The sequence below is a fragment of the Sciurus vulgaris genome, assembly GCF_902686455.1.
Source record: "Sciurus vulgaris genome assembly, chromosome: 8".
Taxonomy (NCBI): domain Eukaryota; kingdom Metazoa; phylum Chordata; class Mammalia; order Rodentia; family Sciuridae; genus Sciurus; species Sciurus vulgaris.
In genome coordinates this window covers 42,045,498-42,068,515 of record NC_136468.1, presented here as the reverse complement: position 1 = coordinate 42,068,515, position 23,018 = coordinate 42,045,498, and the positions used below count along the sequence as shown (strand labels likewise).

General features: G+C 34.1%; 1 protein-coding gene across 4 annotated transcripts in view; it reads left to right on the top strand.

Moving 5' to 3' along the window:
* Positions 1-554: 554 nt before the first annotated feature.
* PHF14 (PHD finger protein 14) overlaps positions 555-23,018 on the top strand; it is a 198,157-nt gene continuing 175,693 nt past the window's right edge. For 3 of the 4 annotated variants that reach the window (XM_079152051.1, XM_079152052.1, XM_079152053.1), the window contains exons 1-4: positions 555-737; positions 1,253-1,363; positions 9,258-10,039; positions 16,377-16,521. In XM_079152051.1, coding sequence (XP_079008177.1) covers position 737; positions 1,253-1,363; positions 9,258-10,039; positions 16,377-16,521 — 1,039 coding nt within the window. In that variant the 5' untranslated portion in view covers positions 555-736. The remainder of the gene's footprint in view (positions 738-1,252; positions 1,364-9,257; positions 10,040-16,376; positions 16,522-23,018) is intronic. The other variant, XM_079152054.1, reaches the window with a different exon arrangement.

The following is a 23,018-nucleotide window of genomic DNA, read 5'->3' as shown; positions in this document are numbered from 1 at the left end:
CAAGGAAATCCTTAAATAACAAAAACCATAAACAGAAATTGCTCTTCCATAGATTTGGACTGAGAGGCGGGCTCGGGTTCGGGACGGGCGGGGCCTTGTTGTTATGGGCGGAGCTTCACGGGATCTGAGTGGGCTATCTTTTGCTCGGCACTACTCGGCTACACTCGGCTTGGTTCGGCTCCTACACTCTGGGAGGGGGCGCGGCAGTGAGTACCGCGCACGCGCTCTCATCTCCTGTTGGCCTCTGCGCCGCACTTAGCCTTGCGTTTTCACTTCCTTCCTCTCAGAGCTGTATCCGGGTCGTTGCTTTCCCTATTGTTTCAGGCGTTCGGCCTCAGACTGCAAATTTTGGGTCTTTTGTTGCTTGTGGTGCAGGCTAATAAAGATTTTCTTTATTTTATTTTTTTCTATTGGTTTTAACCGGGGGAAGTTAACTCCCCAGGGCCAGCGGGTTGGCCGGGCTGCCTGGGCCGGAGGGCGCCTCTGGCCAGGGAGCGCCGTGGGAAGGGGCGCGAGCGGCGGGGGCCGGGCGAGAACTGGGGGGGCGGGGGGCGGGAGTGACGGTGGGGCTGCTCTTGGGAGCGTCCCTGTACGGGCGGCGGCGCCGCAGGTTTTAAGTAGCATCTTTCGGACTTGTCTCCGTCGCCCCAGTCCCGACTTCGGCGGTGACCGGGCTGCCTGTGCTCCCGCAGCCTCTCCCTAGGTATCCTCCAAACGACCACCTCACGGATTCCTTAGTAAGTGTATCCGAGGCCTCTGTGGGGAAAGAGATCCGTTTGAGCCCTTCCAAAAGTCAGGGCTTTGGGAGAGCCGGGAGGGGGTGGGCGGGAACTGCTGGAACCTGGAAGGTTCTTGGACGCTACCCTCCTCGGTCCTTAGGATGGTACCCGACTTTTATTCCCTGGGCTTGGCGTTTTCTGTTGACTGTTATGGTGTTTTAATGAAGGATTACTAGGGAGTCTCAAAAACCTCTCTGTAAGGTGTGCAAGGAGAGGGCCAGCTTGGATTTTGGCCGGCCTGAATTGGCGTTGGCCGCACGGCGGGGCTGGAGGTGCTCATCTTGGCAACTCCTCTTAGGGGGCTGAAGCCTCCCCGGCCCGCTTCCCCACTCCTACCTTTCCCGACGCCTATTGCCCAGACAGTAGACAAAAGATTCCCTTCACGAGGTTATCTTTACCTTCCCTCAGCATCACAGCTCTCGCCTGTGTTTGCTGTGATGATGAATGACGATGTAATGTTTTTCTCTTAACAGTGGATCGCAGCTCCAAGAGGAGGCAGGTGAAGCCTTTGGCAGCTTCTCTCCTAGAAGCCCTCGATTATGATAGTTCAGATGACAGTGATTTTAAAGTTGGAGATGCTTCAGGTAAATACTTCCTTTCTCTTTCCCTTTCCCAGCTTTCTAGAGTTGGACTTATATTTAGACATTAAAAAAAAAGTTTTGATTAAAATGCCAATTTAAAGTGAAAGCACATACCTTCAATTATTCTGTCCATTTAATTTACTACATTTCCCCAAGATCCTATCAGTAGAGCCTATCATTGCTTCTCTTTTCCTTGATACTTACACGGAGATAATGAACAGGCAGGGAAAGACTTTTTCCAAAGATGCAAAAGCATTTCCTTTGTTCTACACCTAAAATATATTTATGCTTATTTTATGGACAGAGGAAAATGTCTAGAGATACATTAGAGTAGAATAATACTTTTAGAGTAATGTGGACTGTGAATAACTGCACAGGGTTCTTTTCAACTCTCTTTGCCTTCTGTGAGGGAAGTTTTGCTTTTTTCTGTTAGCTCTCTTGCAAGAATAAAATTGACCAGAGGAAAAACTGTACTTGAAATTGTAGCTGGACCTTGTGGATTCTACTTTTCAGAAATCTTTGAGGCATTAAATCATGCATTCACTCATTATATTTAGTGATTTTACAAACAAAATTTAAGAAGATCATGCATTCATATTATACAAGATTGAAAAACAAAAGTATGAATTTCCTTTTTATCTTTTGTTCAGTGTGTTTCATGTGTATTTATAAAGTTTTGATTGAAGGAATTTCAGAAATAAATTATTCTAAATGAATAATATTATATGTTATTTGAAATTCTGCCCTTTTGATATAAGTTTAGGTAAAGTGAAAAATAAATCAATTTCATCCCTTTACTGCTCCCCCCCACTTTCCTTTGTGGTGCTGGCAACCAAACTCAGGGCCTCCTACATGCAAGGCAAGCACTTTCTCACCTAGCTACAAACGTTCAGCCCCTTTAACAGTTTTTAGTTGTCCTTCCAGAAAGTTTGCTTTGCTTAGCCATATCTTGCTCCTTTCCTCTGGTTTTTCTTTGTTTTTTTTTAATTTTAATTTTTTCTGGTAGGTATGAAAAAAGGGATGAAATTAGGTTGTGTTGTGTTGTGTTGCTGTTACTTTTAATATTATCAGCAAACAATTTGCATTATTATTGAGAAGTTTTTGTTTGCATATTTCATTTAACTTTTATGATAACTCTGTGAAGGATATAGTATTTTACAAGTAACTGTTGTACTGAGTTTAAAGAACATCTGAGGTCACTGAGGCAGAGAGGGAATGACTTCAGAATTTACAATCTTTTCATTGTTTGGATTCCAAGAGTGGATAGATGTAATCTTAAACTAAAAGCATTTGGATATTGTATTTACTAATTGAGTTCACTCCCAACAATTACAAATTGTTAAGTTTATCTTTATTCACTTTTTTTAACCTTTGTCTCCCATTTAGTTAAGTCTTTGATGTTTTTGGTACTTTCAAAACAAAACAGAAAAAGGGAAAGTAGATAAAGTTCAACTGTCTTCTCTTTCTGAAGCTTTTTTTAAAATTTATTTTTTAAAATATTTTTTTAGATGTTGATAGAACTTTATTTTATTCATTTATTTATATGTGGTGCTCAGAATCAAACTAGTGCTTCACACATGCTAGGCAAGGGCTGTACCGCTGAGCCACAACTCCAGCCCCTCTTTGTAAAGCTCTTGGAAGATAAAAATAGTCTTGCTAGAGTATGGTTTTGGTTGTTAACCAGATTGAAAACTGAGGCAAAAATAGTTAAGTCTCAGAAAGTTAGTTCCGAATCAATTCTTTGAATATTATGTGATAAAGTCCAAAGCTTAAGTATTCCTCATTTATTTCTGTGACAGTAAATCCTGATTTTTTTTTTTTTTTTTTTTTTTTTTTTTTTTGTTGTTGTTGTGCTGGCGATTGAACGCAGGGCCTTGTGCATGTGAGGCAAGCATTCTACCAATTGAGTTTTATCCCCAGCCCATAAATCCTGATTTTATAGATACTTTTTTCTTTTCGTTTATTGAAATGGAGTCATTCTCAGGTATTATTTTTCTTTACAAGGGATAAAAAAAATCTCCTTTATCAAACATAAACTTCCTTAGCAAAATAATTTGTGGTATCAAACTTAAGTAGATTTTCATGACTTTGTTAAATCCTAATCAGAGTTGAAGAAAAATATTATACTAGGCTGTTGCACTCATAATTTATCTCCCTGGCCCCTGGGCAGTTTAAATTTGTGATCTAAGGACACAAATTTCTCTGTTTAGTTCTTGGTTTATTATTGTAGAAGGGAAATTAGTAGAAAATAATTTTGTTTAAAATAGTTAATAACAGAAATCGAATTGTATTTCCCCCTTTTGATTTAGGTACATTGACACTCCCCATAGCTGAGGTGTTGTCTTATTCTATATTACCATTGCTTCCTCTGCAAATTCTTTCTGTTCTCTTTCTGAGGTAGTCTATTTATTAGACTCTTAAGAAAAAAGACCCTAGATCTTTTGCATATGTCCAACTAGTGGAATCCCAGTTCAGTGTATAAATAGGAAATTAACTAGAAGTGAAGAAACAGTAGATAAACATTTGTCTGGTCATGTCTTTTTCCATGACCTCTAGAATGACTTATTGAATGAACTACTGATTTCCTTAGAACTTAATATTAAAATGATTAGATTGATTGGGCCTCAATTTTTACTAATTGTACTCCGCACATCAGTTTCTTTTTATTTTCATCTTAAAATCTGAAATTCTGATTATAAAACTTTTTGTATTTCTGCTAGGCTTTAAGAAGAAGTACAAATATTATGTGCATGTACAAATATGTAACAACAAATTTCATCAATGTGCATAAATAAAATACACCAATAAAAACTGGGGAAAAAAGAATAAATATCAAAAATTCTAAAAGGTTATTAACATTGTCATAGCTAAACAAACTTTTACTCATGTGCTTCTCAGATGATAAAAAAGGAAAACAAATTGCTGTAGCATGACCTGCCAGTAAAATTGGCAAGTGGTTCTTGACAAAGTTAATAATTATAAACCTCTACGTACAAAACTGAATTTATCTTTTATCTCTAATGTGAAAGCAGAATCATTTTTGATTGAGGGCAGTCAGTAAATAAAGTTAAAAATGAATTCATCTTAAAACAGGGTATGTGTATATTTGAATTATGCTGATAACCACCAGAAGAACCATATGTAGAAGTGTTAGGTGGAACCATATGAAATTACCAGTTTTATAGGTCTAATACTGTCACTATTGATGATTTCATGGTTCAGTCTAGTCATAGTGGTTGTATTTGAGACTGGGGCCTAGGACTGATGATAGTTATGAGACTTGATTACATTTATTATTTACTATATGAATGTTTTAAATGATATGTGTTATTTTTATCAAAGAAGACAAACTAGCAATGCTATGTCCTGGCTTCCTCCTCTACTGTTCCACCACCCAAAGTACTTTACACACAGAGAATGCTTAACTCTCCCCGTCTGCCGCCCCACCCCTCCACAGGGATTGAATCCAGGGGAGCTTTACTACTGTCCACATCTCCAGCCTTTTTTATTTTTTACTTTGAGACAGTATTTCACTAAGTTACCTAGGGCCTTGGTAAGTTACTGTGGCTGGCCTCAAATTTGTGATTCCTGTCTTAGCTTCCATAATTGCTGGATTTTCAGGCATGAGCCATCATGCCTAGCTTAACTTTATTTCTTGATGCATGTTTAGTTTAGTTAGAATATATTGCCAGAAAATAGTTTAACTGTGAGAGTCAGACTGATACTTGTATTTTGCTTTGGTTATATTTTGTGCTTAGTCTGACTTTGGTTAAATGAATGAAGATATATTCATTGACCAACTAGAGTTTGGTTTGGCGCTGAACTAGATGTTTTGGTGAATTCACAACAAAATTATAATCCTGTTAAAATAAAATAGATGACACAAAGGATGATAATTCAGTTGTGTAGTTCAAGTTTTTAAAAGGATATGAGATTACTTTAGATCTAGAACAATTTCACTGAAATAAAAGTTGACCTAAGAACTAAAAGAGAAGATTTAGATAAACAACATTCTTTGTGAAGGAAAAATTAAATGTTAAATGTGTGGTGGCTTGGAAATGTAATTTTATGTTTATGGACAAGGACTGAATAAAAGAATAGTTGAAGAGATAAACCCAGAAAAGTTGCATGAGGTCAGATTCAGACCTTATATACTATGAGAGTTTCTGAAACTCAGCCCTGTTGACATTTTGTGTTGGTTGATTCTTTGTTATGGAGGCCTATCCTATACATTTAGGATATTTGGCAGCATTGCTGTCCTTTACTTGCATGTAGCATCTTCTCTACCTGCCACCATTACCTTGTAACCACTGTTTCCAGTGGCACCAGACATTGGCAGATATCTTCTGGGGAAAAACTGTCCCCCCTTCAGAATCATTGGATTTGATTTACCCAGAAAAGGTAAGATGATACTACTGGAACTAGAGTCAAAAGTAAAGGATGAGCTTAATTAGTTAAAAATAGCTCTAATATGGTAATTCTGAATAAGCAATACATAGTGATCTGTTATTTATTTTATATACTTATGATACTAATCCCTGTTTTACTGTATTGATGAATAGAATAAGGTTGATGAAACTGAATAAAAAAGATTATTTATATTGCAAAATTAATCTCCGAATTGAATTGTAATGCTTTTATTGGTTATATTTATTATGAGCAAAACTTAAGCATTGGTTATAATGGTATTGACAACTGTCATTAGCTAAAATAGTTTTAATTTTATTGAATATTATGAAGGTATTCTTGAAGTTTCATTTATTGTTAAAATTCCTTAATTATCTGTTAGTTAATAGATATTTGTTGGCGATATTCTGATATTGTGTGTTTGAGAAAGGTTACTTTTTAGTTAACCAAATGGGAAGTAGAATTTGAATTTAAAATTTTTTTAATGTAATGCAAAAAGTTTTTTATAGACTTTATAAGTAATTCTGTCCTTATGCCTAAGATAGCTTTATTTGAAATATCTAACTCATTTCTCATTTCTTCACTGTTATTTCTTTTTTTGGTGTTTGAAGTATAGGGATGGTAGATTTGGAGTGTGTTGTAGAGTTGTTCTTTGATTTTGTAGTAATAGGAAGTTTTATCTTTTCAACCTCTAAAAATATAGGCAGCCGAGGATCTTGTTTTCTCCTTATTACCCGTCTTTGCTTATAAATACTGTTTATCTCCATCCCTGAACTACATATGTACCAAAAAGAAGTGGTGACTAATTAGATGAGGAAGTTATTTTTCAGATATCAAAGAAAGATAAAATTTGATTCATTTCTGATTTCTGCAGTTGGAGTATGACTAATGTTATATTTGGTGAATAAAGAACTGGACATGCTACTAGGATTTCAATCTATGGAAAAATTCCATATTCTTCTAATAATGTGTTAACAAATAAAATATTATAAAAATTTTATTTTTTAAATAAAAATTTTTGATTATAAAATAAAACAAAATGAAAGATTATCAGTGTACCTCTACATTTAGAAGTAATTAATATTGGCAGTGGCAGTGGAAAAGAAAACAAATTCACAAAAATCCCTGATATTTTGTAACATTGACCAAGTAATAGAAAAGTTGGATTGGTCGGGTACCCATACTTCTGTGCCAGTTAATCTTCACTTTTGTGTCCAACGTTGGGTTTTTATTGCTGAAAAGACTTCTAGAAAATTGATCTAGAAGAAAAGTACTTTTTCATGTTTCAGTTTTCTTTAGTTAATATGCACAAGAGATCCTTCTCTGCCTTTATTTAATCAACTCTGCTTATTATTTATTGGGTCCTCATTTAAAAACATAGAAATTCTGACTTTTTTATATCAGAGGTGATTCTTCCTGGTTAGATTGTGTTGAATTTTTTTACTGATTTGTAAAATTGAACTGAAAAGAAGTCGCTTATTTGTTAGTGATATCAGGCCCATACTCTTTAAAATCCAAGAAACTAAAAAATCCAAAAGTATTTACTAAATTTGGTACAACCTTATTTAATGGCAAAATCACAGATCATTTGTAGTGTTTATTTCTCATACCCTGCAAATGTTCATCCTCTGTGCTGCAGAAATATTGTAATTGATTATAGGACAATAACAGACCTTATTGGGAGTATATGGTACATATGCCATGTTACCCTTCGAAAATCTGCAAAATCCTGAAATTTGAAAGACATCTGGCTCTAAAGATTTAATATAGGAAATTGTTAACTGCATGATATTGCTTGTTTATGATATTGCTATGCAAGGATTGTTTAGGATGAGTGTTTTTCAGAACACTCCTGAGTAAGCTGTGTATACTTACATGATATTCTTGAGATTGATGTTGATTTCATAAGGTCAGTTAACGTTTGTTACTTTTAATTTTTTTATTTTTTATATTTTTGAAGACATATGTGTTTTAATTTGTTGTGACCAGAAATGCATTTTGCAGTGTGAATTGTTTTCTGTTTGGTGAGGGTTTTAAATTTTTTGGTATCTATTTTTTTATTCTAATCAGTTATACATGATAGTAGAATGCACTCTGACATATCATACATAAATGGAGCATTTGCAGGATTTTAAAAAATATTTTTAGTTGTAGATGGACGCAATACCTTTATTTACTTATTTTTATATGGTGCCAAGAATCGACCTCAGTGCCTCACACAGGCAAGGCAAGTGTTCTGCTACTGAGCTACAACCCTAACCCTGCTGGATATTTTTTTTATCAGGCATTTGTATAGTACTTTTGAGGGGCTTTAGATACTAGATACTAATTTCGGACAACTTTTTTCACCTTTAATGTCCAGTTCATTATAGAGACTAAGGCAAGTTGAGTTCATAGGAATTCAAATGGTGTGGAAATACCAACTTTTTACACTAATTCATCATTATTATTTTCTTGTTTTTAGGCACAAACAATTCATTTTCCTTTGGTGTAAACTCTTTCTCCTTTTTTTTTTTCCCACTTCCATTTATCCTTCCCTTCAAATATTTTAGATTTTTATTTATTTGATTGGGTGAAAAGAGGATTAGATGATTATGGAGTAGTGCTAAATGGGGGACTTAGCTGCCCTAGGCAAGAATGGAAGAAACTTGCTAGAAAGTTTGTAGGTCTGCATGAGCTCTTTGTTGTTTATTGCTTATCTTTTCAGTAACTATCATGATGTCTCATTTCTAGGATGGATTCATTTCTTCATCACTTTCTTCTTTCTAGAGCCTAGAATTTTTGAAAGTTTAGGTGACTATTATTACAAATAGCATCTTAAAACTAGGAAAATCTATAATCTCTTGCAGTTTCCATTTTCTGTGCCATTGCTATTGTGTCATCATCTGTGTACTTGATCTAAAATTGATTTGGTCTGTTAGGGATGTGGTACAAGTTTATGTATAAATATCTATGCTCATTTGCTAAGGAAGGGTAAAATAAATGAAACAAAACTTTGTGGGGTCAGATTTATCTTGTTTTGGATGTGATGCTTTTGCTACTTGTAAGTCCATATAGTTTATAAAAGGAATATGTAAGGGAAGAAGAATTTTGTCTACATAATATTATAATTCAGTTAAAATCAAGTGCCCAATTTTTTAAAAAAGTACTTTTACTTTTAGAAAACTATTGCCTCTGGGATACCAAGTATGGCATGAACTATATAATCATATGACACAAAATAGTACTCCTCTTTTTAAAGTATATTTTAATTTATAGTTACATATATTCATCTTCATTAGTGCTATATTGAATTAAAACCATTATATCAGCTTCATTGATTTATTATTTAATCAGGTTGGGAATGTCTACCATTCTTTGACTTAAATTTGTTTATATTATTTTGCAAGTTATTCACAAATTTTGGTGGTTTCATTTGTGTCAGCGTTGTGTGTGTGTGTGTGTATGTATATACATATGTGTGGTTTTTTTTTTCTCATATTTTCAACAGATTCTGAAGGGAGTGGTAATGGAAGTGAAGATCCTTCAAAGGACAGTGGAGAAGGTTCCTGTAGTGATTCTGAGGAAAATATTTTAGAGGAAGAGCTGAATGATGATGTTAAAGTAAAAGAAGAACAACTTAAAAATTCTGCTGAGGAAGAAATACTGTCTTCTGACAAACAGTTAATTAAAATGGAAAAGAAGGATGAAGAAGAAAATGGAGAAAGACCTAGAAAGAAAAAAGACAAAGAGAAGGAAAAAGAGAAAGAGAAAGAAAAAGAGAAAGAGAAGGAAAAGGAAAAAGCAACAGTATCTGATACTGTGGCTGCTTCTGCTGTGGCCACCACACCAGCCACAAGCCCTCCTGCTGTTAACGCATCCCCTTCTGCCCCCACAACGACCAGCACTGCAGAGGAACAAGTCAGTGAGCCAAAAAAGTGGAATCTTCGTCGAAACCGACCCCTTTTGGATTTTGTCTCCATGGAAGAGCTGAATGACATGGATGACTATGACAGTGAAGATGATAATGATTGGCGGCCTACTGTAGTGAAGAGGAAAGGAAGATCAGCATCTCAGAAAGAGGGGAGTGATGGAGACAATGAGGATGATGAAGATGAGGGAAGTGGAAGTGATGAAGATGAGAATGATGAGGGCAATGATGAAGACCATAGCAGCCCTGCTAGTGAAGGGGGTTGCAAGAAGAAGAAGAGTAAAGTTCTTAGCAGAAACAGTGCTGATGATGAGGAACTGACCAATGATAGCCTGACACTATCTCAAAGCAAGAGTAATGAGGTAGATCCACCCAATTTTTATGATATCTGTCTGTCTGGGGAAAAGGGAATTCTTCTCTAAATCACTTATTATATTAAGTGGCTTCCTTGAAATTCTGTTTAACTGTGGGAGTGAATGAGCCTCCTAAATGTAGCATGTATTCATTTGGTCAGCAAACCTCTATTGACTATCTACTATTTGTCACCGTTCTCAAGGAGCTCACAATCTCCATCCTCAAGGAGGAACATTTAGAGAAAAATGTTTTAATTGTAAACTTGGGAACGGTGGTTTCCATTCCCATTTTTTATCCCCTCTCCCTGTTATTCCTAGGACTGCTGGATGGTGCTGAGTGGATTATGAAAAAAAAGGTCACCTTTTTTCCTACTTAGTTTTGTTCATATCCACATAAAAATGTGTGGGTTTTAGAATAGTTTAGAGCAGAACAGAAAAGCAGCATAATTATTTTCTCAGACTCTAGAGATTCATTTTAAAGGTTTTTTTTTTTTTTTTTTTTTTTTTTTTTTTTTTTAAACAGTTGTAGCACCCATCATCAGTATAGTTACCAGATCTTTGGTCAATATGTATGGGAGTAAATATGAAGTATGCTTACATATATTTAGTGAATAAATAATCTCTGCAAAAAAATGAGGAAAAAAAGCAAACATTTTCATCATAGAACAAACTTTCTTATCATAAAACTACAGTAATGGCTCAGTTCTTCCACTTTCAAGTTCTACTACTGAAAGCTAGGTTTATGCATTGGGTCCAGAGATGCAACATTCAAGATTCTTCAAACACATTTGTGTCCCTTTGTCTGTGTGTTTATGTATATGTATATGTTCTTTTCTTCAAAAGAAAGATTGAGTTGTTGTCTTACATGTAGATGTAGCTGTTACATCACATGTAGAACTACTATAATTAATTCTGTCATTTCTGTTAATGTCATCAGAGTTTACTTCTTTACCAAACACTTATTTTTGTTTTTTCATATCACTGAAGTTGCTTCAACTGTAGATTTTCTTTATGCTTTATATGTTTCTTCACATTTTTCTGCTTATAAGGTTTACATAGCAGTGATTATTTAATTAAGTTTCGTGTAAAATTTGGTGATTTTTCTTACCAAAATAATGTTTAGCAAGCTGTCAGGGGTTATATGTTAGCAAAGATGAAACTGCAGCTGATATGTTGTATTATAAACATTGCTTAACTCCTAGGTTGCCCACTTTGCTATGAAGAATGTTGCCTGCCTCCAATGCCATTCTAATTCTTATCTTTAGGTAAAGGAGAATTGTCATTTGGGAGATTGTAGTAATAGTATTTTTTAATGGTACAGCATAAGCTGTTCCATTAATAATGCTTTTAGGGAAGTGGAAGTATGGAAATCTAATTTATTATATTTGGTTTAGGCATGCATTCAGTTTATTTTCTAACATTTAATACTCATTTTTGTCTACTCAATAAGTTTCCTTTTTTCAATATCTTTGCTTCATTTTTATATTAGGTTGATATTCACAAAAGTAGTCTGATTAATGATAGAGGCAGTGTGGATTAGATTTGTAGTGAGGTATGTGGAATACCTACATATATTTAGAAATCTGTTTCATAAAATGTGTATATAATCTGATTATTAATAACCTGTAATTCATAACATAATGCTTTAGTGGTTTTAGACCACATTGCATTTAAAGGACATGTGCTGTTTAGTTTTTTTTTTTTTTTATTTTTCCTAGTAGAAGAGACTTAGTAAATAAAGGGACCTTATAAGTTTAGATTAATAGTACTTGAAGATATTTCAGGAATGAAATTCTAAAGCACATCTTGGAAAAGTACCTCATGTAAAACAATTCATAGAAAGTTAATTTCCCTCACAAGTAACATTCTACCTAAAACTTGATAACAGTGTTTTTTCCCCATATGCGATAATTTTTAATGATTCTAGTTCTCTTTAAATTATGTCACTCAAAGTAGACATTAAATTTTAATTAAAAAAGTGGTCAATTTAGACCATTACTTTTACTACTGAATTTTCTCTTCATATGATATTGATTTTTTTTAAAAAGATGACCGAAGTTAATCCTTGTTGCCTTGTAGCCACTGTTTATGTTTTCATCTTTCTGGTTATCTTAGGTAGTGATAATTGCTAAATATTCATTAGATAGTTAATAAATACATAGCTGGTATTTGAAGTTTTATTTTTCTCTGCTTTTATTTTTAAGTTTTCAGATACCATTTTGTAGTAGGCATAGCTGAAAATGTGTCTTTGGAAATAGAAAATAGAATACTATATTTAGTTTATATGCAGGCAGACTTTCTCTTGGCTGCTGTATCAAGTGCATTTTTAGAGAAATGTTTGTGGCCATCATTTGTGCATAAATTATGTCCTGAATTTTTCACAATTTTGAAGTTTCCTAGGGGAACTTAACATTTTTTTGAGCAGGGCCTTCTTAATGCCTTAACATGCCTGTGCCTCAGGCCCTAAAATACTGTAGAGCACTGGTTCTCAAAAGTTTTGATCTCAGAACCCCTTTATACTCTTAAAAATTATTGAGGAACCCTATTATTATTTGTTTAGATTTTTCTTTTGATGTTTACTCTTTCAAATTAGAACTTAGAAATTTCAAAAAACAATGTGTAGACGTATATAAGTTGTCATATTAGTGACAACGTTCCTCTTCACATAGCTTATGGAAAACTTCATACAGCTGTGAGATGAGTGAAAATGGCAGCTAACACGTTAGTGTTGTTAGGAAAAAGCATTCTTCACCTTCTAGACCCCCTGAAAATGAGTTTCCAGGATGACACCTTGAGGACTGCTGCTCCAGAATTGAGTATTGCTTGCACTAAAGAATTTGCTTGGAATATATATGTTCATTAAATAGTGTGTCCTTTTCAGTGTTTTACCTTGAATCATATGAGATTCATTACAATTAAATGATTCTTATTTTTAAGACTTTGAAACTAGAATTTTGGATGAGAATTAATGTAAGAGAAAAATCATGCCAATAGAAATGGAAGGTTTTTGTTTTGTTTGGCAAAAGGAAGAAAATCTCTTCTCCCAAAGAATATTTAGCTTTAGAGATGGCTTGGATTGTAGATTACTTACGGTCCTGTAAATGTAACCTTGTATTCTTTGCTTAGTAGATTTTTTTTTTTTTGTCATAAAAGACTTATTTTTAATGGCCATTGTCACCAGATTTTTGCTAATTAATACATATAAAATTTGCCAAAATTTATCAGTAGCTGCTTTTATTTGGAATATCTTACTTCTTGATCAATTGCCTTTTTTACAAATTTCAGAGTAAAACAAATTGCTCTAAGTTACATAATAAAAATCAGTTTTGTAACAGTGTACGAATATTTTTTTGGTTTCTTAAGAATTTAACTTTCTTTGAGACTTTGAGGAAGAATTATTGGTCAGGCTTTTGATATATTAATTTTTTTCTCAACTTTTAATTGTGGTTTTACATGAAGTATGTTGGAATTTCCTTCCATTAAACATTAGTTCCCCCCCAAATTAGCCCATTGTATCACTTAATCATTTCAATCATCTCTTTAGAATACATGTATAAATGAACAGAAAAAACATTTAGAGTCTGTGTGGAACACTGGGCAATATTATAATTTTTGGAATAAATTTTAAATGCCAGTGGAGAAAAATGGAATTAGTAGTCACTGATTTATTACTATAGTGTCCCATTTACTCTTTTCATATAGTAATTACATTCCATTAAATTATTCTATTAGAATTATTTTTTAGATTATACTCTTTTGCTGCCAATATCCACTTTCCTGATTTCTATTTTTATGTAAAGTCATTTTATAAAAATTTTGCATTAAAAATTTTAGCTTACCTATTTTCTCTAGAATCTTGAAAGAGGATAGCTATATTCAGAAAGATGCTGACAGAAGTCAGTTTGGTGGAGCATGCCTGTAATCCCAGCAACTCAGGAAGCTGTTGCAGGAGGATTACAAGTTTGAAACCAGCCTCAGTGACTTAGTGAAGACCCTGTCTCAAAAAAAAAAAAAGAAGCCTAACAGAAATTGAAAATAAGTTGGATTTTGTATTCATTTGCTTATAAAAGTGTGCTTAAATTTATATTTGATGCTTTAAATAAAAGGTCTTATTTTTTCAGGAGGATATATTTAGCTTTTCTTATGGAAGCATTGTCTGCCAGTTATTTGTTTAGTTAATATTGTAGGATTCTGGTTTTCTCTTTGCATTACAGTTCTGGTGAGAATCCATCTGATAGGCTTCAGAGGACCAGAAATACCAGTTACTTTTGTTTTCTCTAAGTGACAATGTGAGTAGAAAGTTGGTGTAGATTTATAATTTGGATGTTTACTGTTTTTTGAGCAAAACAGGAAAATAGAGGAATTAGAGCTGCCGATTAATGGTGTTTTTTCTGAATTTAGAAATTTACTTCTTTGCCATATGAGCAATCCATTTTTTTCAGGGCTGATCATTTGTTGTAAGTCCACCAGAAAAATGTTGTCGGACTTTATTAACATGAATAGCCTCTTGGTTATCAAAAGATTATTCATTAGGTTGTTTCTTAGTCTGTGATTTTTAAAAATCTCTATGTGATAGTCTAAGAAAAACATATTTTTTTGTACTTTGCATGGAGATGATATTTTGAATTAGCAGTGCTCTGTGAGGCTTGTACATTTTTGGGGGGTGGGTTCTGAGAGACATCCCAGTGTAATATATTGTCAGTTCATATTTCTGTTTTTGAACCTATTGAAGAATAGAAGTGCAGAGGACAGGAGGAAAGGAATAAACATTTATTGAGTGTCTAATATGTGCCTAAAATGTTTTTGTTACATATTGCTTTGTTCATTCTCATAACCGCCTCAGGAGGTCTTATTTTTATCATCCTCATTTTAAAATGGTAAAATTGCAACTTTTATGGTTCAATAGCTCTTAAGAGAGCTGAGGATGAAACCCAAGAATGTTTTACTTTTTAAGTTGAATGATGTTACCTTTGAAACATGCTAATGATATGAAAATTTAGTTTTGCTTGTTTATTTTGCCAAAGTACTATAAAACACACGAATTTTCTTCATGAACTTTTTTCACCTTTCTTAGCCATTTGTTAGCTCCAACTTATTTGTTGGGTTTTATAAAATGAAATACAAAATTTTGAATTACTGAAATTCTTAAGGAAAATGACATTGTCTCCTTGTTGACTTTTGCATTCTTTTCTGATTTGTTTTACAGATCAGCTGCAATTTTAGATGTTATGCACAAAATATATTGGAATAATTATTGTTACCTTTCAGGTGTTTTCAAATTATCTCTTAAATTGTTGTTAAAATCCCAAATGTTACCTCTGAATGTTGTTTGGCAGAGTTTAAAAGAATATAAAAATATTAATATAAACCAAATATATTTAGTGAATGCATGGTACGGAACTAATTTTTTAATGATGTTTTTGAATATAGTTAGGTTCATAAATAAAACATATAAAGCAAAGTTCCATCTTTTATTATATGTAATGTTAAGCTCAGTCTATTAAATATGTATAGAAACATTTTCTTATTAAAGTTTAAATCCATAATGCAAAAAGATTTAAAAGTCACAAACTCTGCTGCTTCTTGGAATTTTATCTTTTTGTATTCATCTACTATTAAATCTTCCTTTCTCCTTTGTATTATAATTAACCAGGTGTCTTTATTACCAGTTTGCACTAGATATTTCTTGACAAAAACTTAGTAGACTACTCTGAGTTTTATAGTAGCTAGTCACCCTGGATCCTTTTTCAGGTATTTTTTTGTATCAATATCTATTCAGTTATACCTGTCTAGGCTCTGATTGACACAGTACAATAATCCTGGAACTTCTGAATTCCCTAGTAGTAATGGAGTATGGACTATAACTTAGTCATCACATGCATACTTGCTTATATGTTACCTTTAACTTATTTCTTCCTGTTTCATATGTTTGTCTTGTCTTTCCTAGGCAGAGTTAAAAACTCCCAAAGTATAGGAACTATTTCTTATACTTTTAAAATCACTGTATAGGATTAATAATCACTTGTGAATTAATTTTCCTTTCTTCTAGTTTAAGGGGAAAAGCAGAATGACAAAGCAGATGAATTGTTTGCATGCCTGCTTTTTCATTTCTTAGAGGAGAGAGAATAATGGAACTTAAAAACTAAAGAACTTAGGAAACTAAGTGAGAGGGTACTTACAGGGTCCTTTGACAAAGAGGTATACTTTTCAACTATAGCATACTTTGAAGTTACTAGAAGAATGGAGAATGTAACATAAATTTGAAACTGAAAAAATAATGTTTTAAAATAAAATGATAATTTTATTAAAATTACTTACTGTGATTTTTTTTCTGATTTAATATTAGGACTCGCTGATTCTTGAGAAGAGTCAAAACTGGAGTTCTCAAAAAATGGACCATATTCTGATTTGCTGTGTTTGTCTTGGAGATAATAGTGAAGATGCTGATGAAATAATTCAGTGTGACAATTGTGGCATTACAGTCCATGAAGGTAATTTTTCTTCCTTTTCTTTTTTCTTTTAAGAAATGACTGATGCTATTTAAATAGCTAAAATCAGCTCTTTTACATTTGTACTGTTCAAAGGTTTTTCTATAATATTTTGTGATGATTCAGTTGAAATAATACTGAATCCTTGAAGCATGTTAGATGTTATTTTTGTGATAATCTTAATTTAAAATGTTTTAAAAATAATTAAAAATAATTAAAATAGAAATATGGAAATATCTATATTTTTTAAAGTCTAGTGTTATGATATTTTCCTTAGTGATATTTCCTAAGTAAAATTTAGAAGTAGAAAAAAAATACATTAGTTCAAGAGAAAGTATTAAAAATTTGCATTCTAAATCTGTCAGTATTTTCTTCTTTCATAGTCATACTTTTTAATTTTGAACTTAAAAGCTCTAGATCATTTTTAAACTCTGAAATAGGGACTACTGTAATTTATCAAAGTTGTTCTTTTCCCCATTATAATTTTTGAAACTTTTAAATTTATTTTTTCCTTAAAAATTTTATTTTGACATGATTTATGACTTACATAATTATTGCCTGGAATAATATAAAAAACTCCCATGAATTTTTCTGATTTCCTAAATGGTAACATTTTACTCTATTTATTTTATCTTTTCTCTCATGCAACATTTTTTTTCTCATTTCTAAGAGAGTAAACTGCAGACGTAATATCCTCTTCTCCCCCTCAGTATTTCAGTGTTTGAAATTTCTCAATAAGGACATTCTCTTACATTATCAAAATCAGAAAATTAGCATTGATTCAATAGTGCTGTCTAATTTACAGATTATATTCAGTTGGCTCAGTACTGTCATTTCTGACAAAATAATGCCACAGAAATTGTTTTCTTAGTGTATTATGTTAGGAAGTATATAATATTTTTATTTATGGAATTACTAGTGATATTATTTTGATCAGTTGAGAGAGTTTTTTTTTTTTTTTTTTTTTTTTTTCCCTGTGGCAGAGCTTTTTTTCTTATCAGTTAATTTTGTCTTATCAGGGCCATTACTACCTTGAACCAGTAATTCTGTGGCTTTGCCCTTATCTGCCTTTCTGGTATTATAGCCCTCTTTTCAAAAAGTTCCTTTTGCCTTCATATGGAGCCATGGAACTGAAGCTGACTGTGAGAATGTGTCCTGTTACTATTACTTACTCATTTATTTTTTTCAGTAATGTTTGTTCAATATCTTCAGTGTGCTTGGAATCCTGTAAATTGTATGCACATTAAATAAATAGCATGTACAAATAACATATACAAATTGCTGACCTTATGGACAGCAAACAAATAAACCAATAAATAAATATCAGGTAGTGGTGTGGACTGGAGAAAAATAAAGCAGGACAAGGGGTATGGAGAATGCTATGGATGGGAGTGGTTGTGTGGATTGAAAGGAGTTTGTATTTATAAAAGGCAATAAGGAAAGTCTGAAAAGGTGATAGATGAATAGTGACCTGAAGGAAGTGAAGGAGCAAATATATGAGTATTTGGGGAAAGAGCAATCCAAGCAGAGAGTAGAGTGTAAAGGTCTTGAGAAGTGGGAACATTCTTGAAGTTTTTGTTTAATGGTACAGAGCTTAGTAAGGCTGGAACTGAGAGGGCGAGCTGGTTAGTGATGGGAATAGGGATAAGCATAAACCAGATGGGACCTTGCAGGTTGTGGTACTGATTTTAGATTTTACTATGATAGATAGTTTTGAACAGAGATTAACATGGTTTGATTTATTTTGCGAGGATCACTCTTGACTGCTGGGTTGAAAGTAGACTAAAGTGGATTTAAGATTGGAATCTGGGGGGCTATTTAGGAGACCCTTTCAGTGACCCAAGAGAGGGATAGTAGATAGTAAATTTTAATTTTAAACAATGTGGAATTTAGGTAAAAGTTAGGACTAGAGATAAAAGTTTGGGACTCATCAGCCTGCTAGATATACATAAAGTTGTAAGACTGAATGTGATATTTAGGGAGTGAGTGTATATAACAAAGTAATCCTCTTCAGAGGATATGGGAAACACATGGCCATAAGGAGAACCATGAATGATGAACAGAGAAAAATGTTTCAAAAGGAGAAAGAGAGTAACTGTGTCTAATAATGTTTTTAGAGTCAGATGAGGGACTCCATCATTTGAGAAATTGCCCTAATACAATGGTAGACTTTAAGTACACCAACAGGCAAACTGTCTCAGAGGTTATGGGAAAGCAGATTCAGTCACAAAATGCCTATTTCACATGGCTTAAAAAATAAATGTAAAATACACATAAAGAATCAAGGGAAAGATGGGAGTAAATTAACACACTTAGGGTATGATACCAGTAGTTGTAGAAAAATCATGCTACCTAAATCCTGGGGTATACAGTGTTTGGATGCCCCACTTTTTTTCTGCCTCATCAGCCTTCCTTGCTGATGATGTGTAAGGGTCAGAACCCAGTGTATCCTGGGTAGATACATACTGTCAGGGATATACAGGGACAAGTATGTCTGACCACAGCTTTGACTCTCTCATTAACATGCTGAACAGCCTTGAGTTTTATTTGTTTCTTAGGCAGCGAACACATGATTCCAAGAACAGCTATCACTGATGGATAGCTAGCTTAATATCTTAAAATATGAGGTTCTTCATATGTTCCACACATATTTAATCCTAACTCTTTGGGGCCTTTTGTGTATTTAGTAGTTTCTATGATAAATTTTTCTGTAAAACAGAAGCAAGGAAAGGGGATCTTAGCTAAAGGGGATATGAAATCAAGGGAGGGTTTTTCCTTCTTATGTTGCATTTGTTATCAGTTGCTGTGTAACAAATTATCCCCTAATACAGTCACTTAACAAGCATTTAATACTTGTGTGAGTAGTTAGTTGAGTGGTTCTGGCATAGGATCTCTCACAGAGTTTCATGTAAAAGCCATCAGTTCAGGCTGCAGTCATTTTAGGACTTAATGGAGCTGATGAATTTGCATTTAGTCTCAGTTATATAGTTTGTAGACCTCAATTCTTTGGTGACTGTTGGCCAGAGACCTCAGTTCTGCACCATGTTTGCTTCTTCAGGTTCTGCTTGAATGTCTTCACGACAGGGCTGTTGGCTTCCGAATTGAGTGATCAAAGAGAGAAAGAGGTGGAAGTAATTGTGTGAGAGAGCTAGTATCTTTTGTGATGTCATTTTGGAAGTATATACTATCATTTCTTGATGTGTTTTATTGTTCACACAAATAAACCCTAATCAAATGTGGGAGAAGACATTCCAAGAGTGCAAATGCCAGGAGGTGCTAATCACTGAGGGCTATCCTAGACACTGCCTGCCACATGCAGAGACTGTATAGCTTATTGTGTACTGATGGCGATGACCCAGTGGAAAGGGAAAGTTGATAATTGATGTAGGAAAGAAAAAGGATTAATTGCTGAAGCAAGGGCTTTAGGAAAGAAAAAGGATTAATTGCTGAAGCAAGGGCTTTTTTGATGCTGGGGATTGAACTTAGGAACTCTACATCCCCTGCCTTTTTTTTTTTTCCCTCCAGGGGGAGGGCAGAATTTTGCTAAATTGAAGAGGCCGGCCTTCAAATAGTGATCTTCCCACCTCAGCCTCCCGAGTTGCTGGGATACAGGCATGTTTCACCACACCCAACTATGTAGCAAGGGTTTTGAGTACAAGGGTAGAGGGGATGAGATCCAGCCCCAAGTGGAATGATTGAGTAGACAGATTGAGTAGTCACAGTAATTCCAGGGAAAAGAGGGTATATAGGTACTGATATAGGTTGTTAGATGTGATGGTTAGAGCATGTGAAGTTTTTATTTGAATGTGTCTTATTTTCTCAGTGAAATAGCCAAGCCATTAGCAGATAATGACATGGGGAGGAGTTGGGGATTTGTAGAGGTAGGGTAGTGTAAAATATTTATTTGGGAGAGTAGATGGACTAAGAAAATATATATGCAAATATTTTTATATGTATATTTATATATGTACACACATACATATATAGGTACATACATGTACAAGTAGGTTTGTATAAATATGTGTACCTGTACATAGCACATAAGGGTTCATTTGATATTAGTGGTAGTGAATCTAAACTGAGAATGGTCAACATTACTGTGTATATATATGTATTATGTTCTGGGTATAGTTTGTCCCACAAGGTTCCTGTGCTGGAAGTTGGTCCACAGTGTAGCAGAGTTGCAGTGGTGGAACTATTAAGAAGTGAGCCCTAGTAGAAGTAATTAGATCATGAGCACTCCATTCTTACGAATGGGTTCATGTTATCGTGCTAGAGGGGTCAGATCTTGTGGGACTGGATTAATTCTCCTGAGAATGGATTGGTACAAAGCAAGTTTGGTTCTTAGTTCAGTCTCTTACACATGTGCCCCCTTCTGCATGTGGCTATTTCTCCTTCCACTTCTCTGCATGTTGTGATATAACCAGGAGGCCCTTGCCAGTACACTAGTGTCATGCTGTTTTGGCTCTATGACCAAACATCATACATTACGTATTGTCAGGTATTCTGTTATAGCAACACCAATTGGATTAAGACTTGTTTTTTCTTTTCCAGGTATAGTTTAAATTTCCAGGAGTGGGTACAGAGTTAAGAGAATATCAAACCTAGCATGAACATTGCCTGTGTTTTATCTATTACCACTGATGATCACAAATTTATTATAGCTATTTTATATTCATGAATGTCATTGTTGATGGATTATGAGGAATGACCATTGTTGTTATGGTGACTTATGCTGAGACTACAGTCTCTGTATTTTAGGCCATTTTAGGTCTACTTCTTTCCTTCTCCTCCATCTTTTTTGTGTTAATGGTAATTGAACCCAGGGGCTCTTACCACTGAACTACATTCCCAGTTCTTTTGTATTTTATTTTTCAAAATTTTAGACAGGATCTCACTAAGTTCCTGAGGCTGGCCTTGAATTTATGATCCTCCTGCTTCAGCCTCCCAAGTCTCTGGGATTACTGGTATGTGTCACTATGCTTGGCTTTAGGTCTCCTTCTTAGATCATGATTATTGATCATTGATATAGTTTTTAAGACTAGCCCAATGGTTTTAAGAAATTGAATTAGTTATTAACATTTAGACTCTGGGAGATTTTATTGTATGGTTTGAATTTGAAAATTCTTTTGAAAAATACGAAGTTCTGGCTGTACTAGAGTTTCATTCTCTTTGGACAACAAAATACTGGAACTGAATAGGGCTGCCACCTACTGGTGAGGACTGTAATTTTCAGTTCCCCACAGTCATCTCCCAAAGCATTTACTCATTTCTGTTAGTTGCCTGGTCTCTGGAGGTATTAGAATACATTTTCCTCATCTGCTTTGAGGGTATTGATGCATTGTGGTTTCAGTGCCCTACATCTATAATAGTAAAGCAACTTTTTTACTATAACTTCTTCTTTCAGGGTTCCAGCCTGAGTCTGCTGGGGACTAGTACCATTTAAAGTTCAAAATGAATCCTCCCCTATGTACTATTGTTTTTTAATCAGTTCCCCTGGGACTGTTAAATTGGAGAATTTGTTCCCAGTTGAGTCATTGTTCAGATGAACATAGATTCCTGGAAGGGTATTGCATTAGTCCCACTGAGTGCTTCAAGAAATTAAAGGTTCACAATGGGACCTTTGCTGCAGATGAATAGACTCATTAATGGCAGACACCTTCTTTTTAAGGTATCTTTTGTTTTTTAGAAACAACTAAAAAATCTGAATCAAGGCAGACAAATAAGATAATCAAGCTAAGTAGTAACGCTATTTAAATAAAAAAGAAATTGTATCTATAAAGTTGTAACAACTTTCTTATATAATTCATTAAACTGTCTCTGATAGGAGTTCAAGTTTTAAATATTTTTGAGTATTTGCTAATGGTTATTCATTTTATTCCACAAACTTATTCATTTAAATTGGAGTCTTATTTTTATGAAAGAAGGAAGAAGGGAAGACAAAACTGATGCTTCTAAGTGTAATGCTTTTAAGCTTCTGGAGAGCTGTCTGATATGTGACTCTTAAATAAGGAAATAGAATAGGTTTTCATCTTTTTAGGTGATTATGTTGTATAATTAATTTGTTGGTAGTATAGTTGACATCACTTATCCGCAAATTCCAAATATTTCAAATGCTCTGAAATATTTTTCATTTTATTTATTTTATTATTATTAGCACATTTAAATTGTATACATTAATGGGATTCACTCTAATATTTTTACACAGGCATCAATTGTTAAATTGATCATGTTCGCTGACCCTTCTTCTACCCTCATTTCCTTTGCAACCTCCCCCTCCTCCCTGCACCCTCTCTTGTCCCTAGTAGTAATCCCTCTTCTAATTTCAAGTCACCCCCGTTGCCCCTGCTGCATACACATATGAGAAATAACATATGATACTTGTCTTTCTGTGTCTGATTTGTTTACTTAACATCCTATTCCATCCATTTTGCTGCATATGATAGGATTTCATTCTCATTTATGGTTGAATAATACTCCCCTGTGTTGTATTTATACAC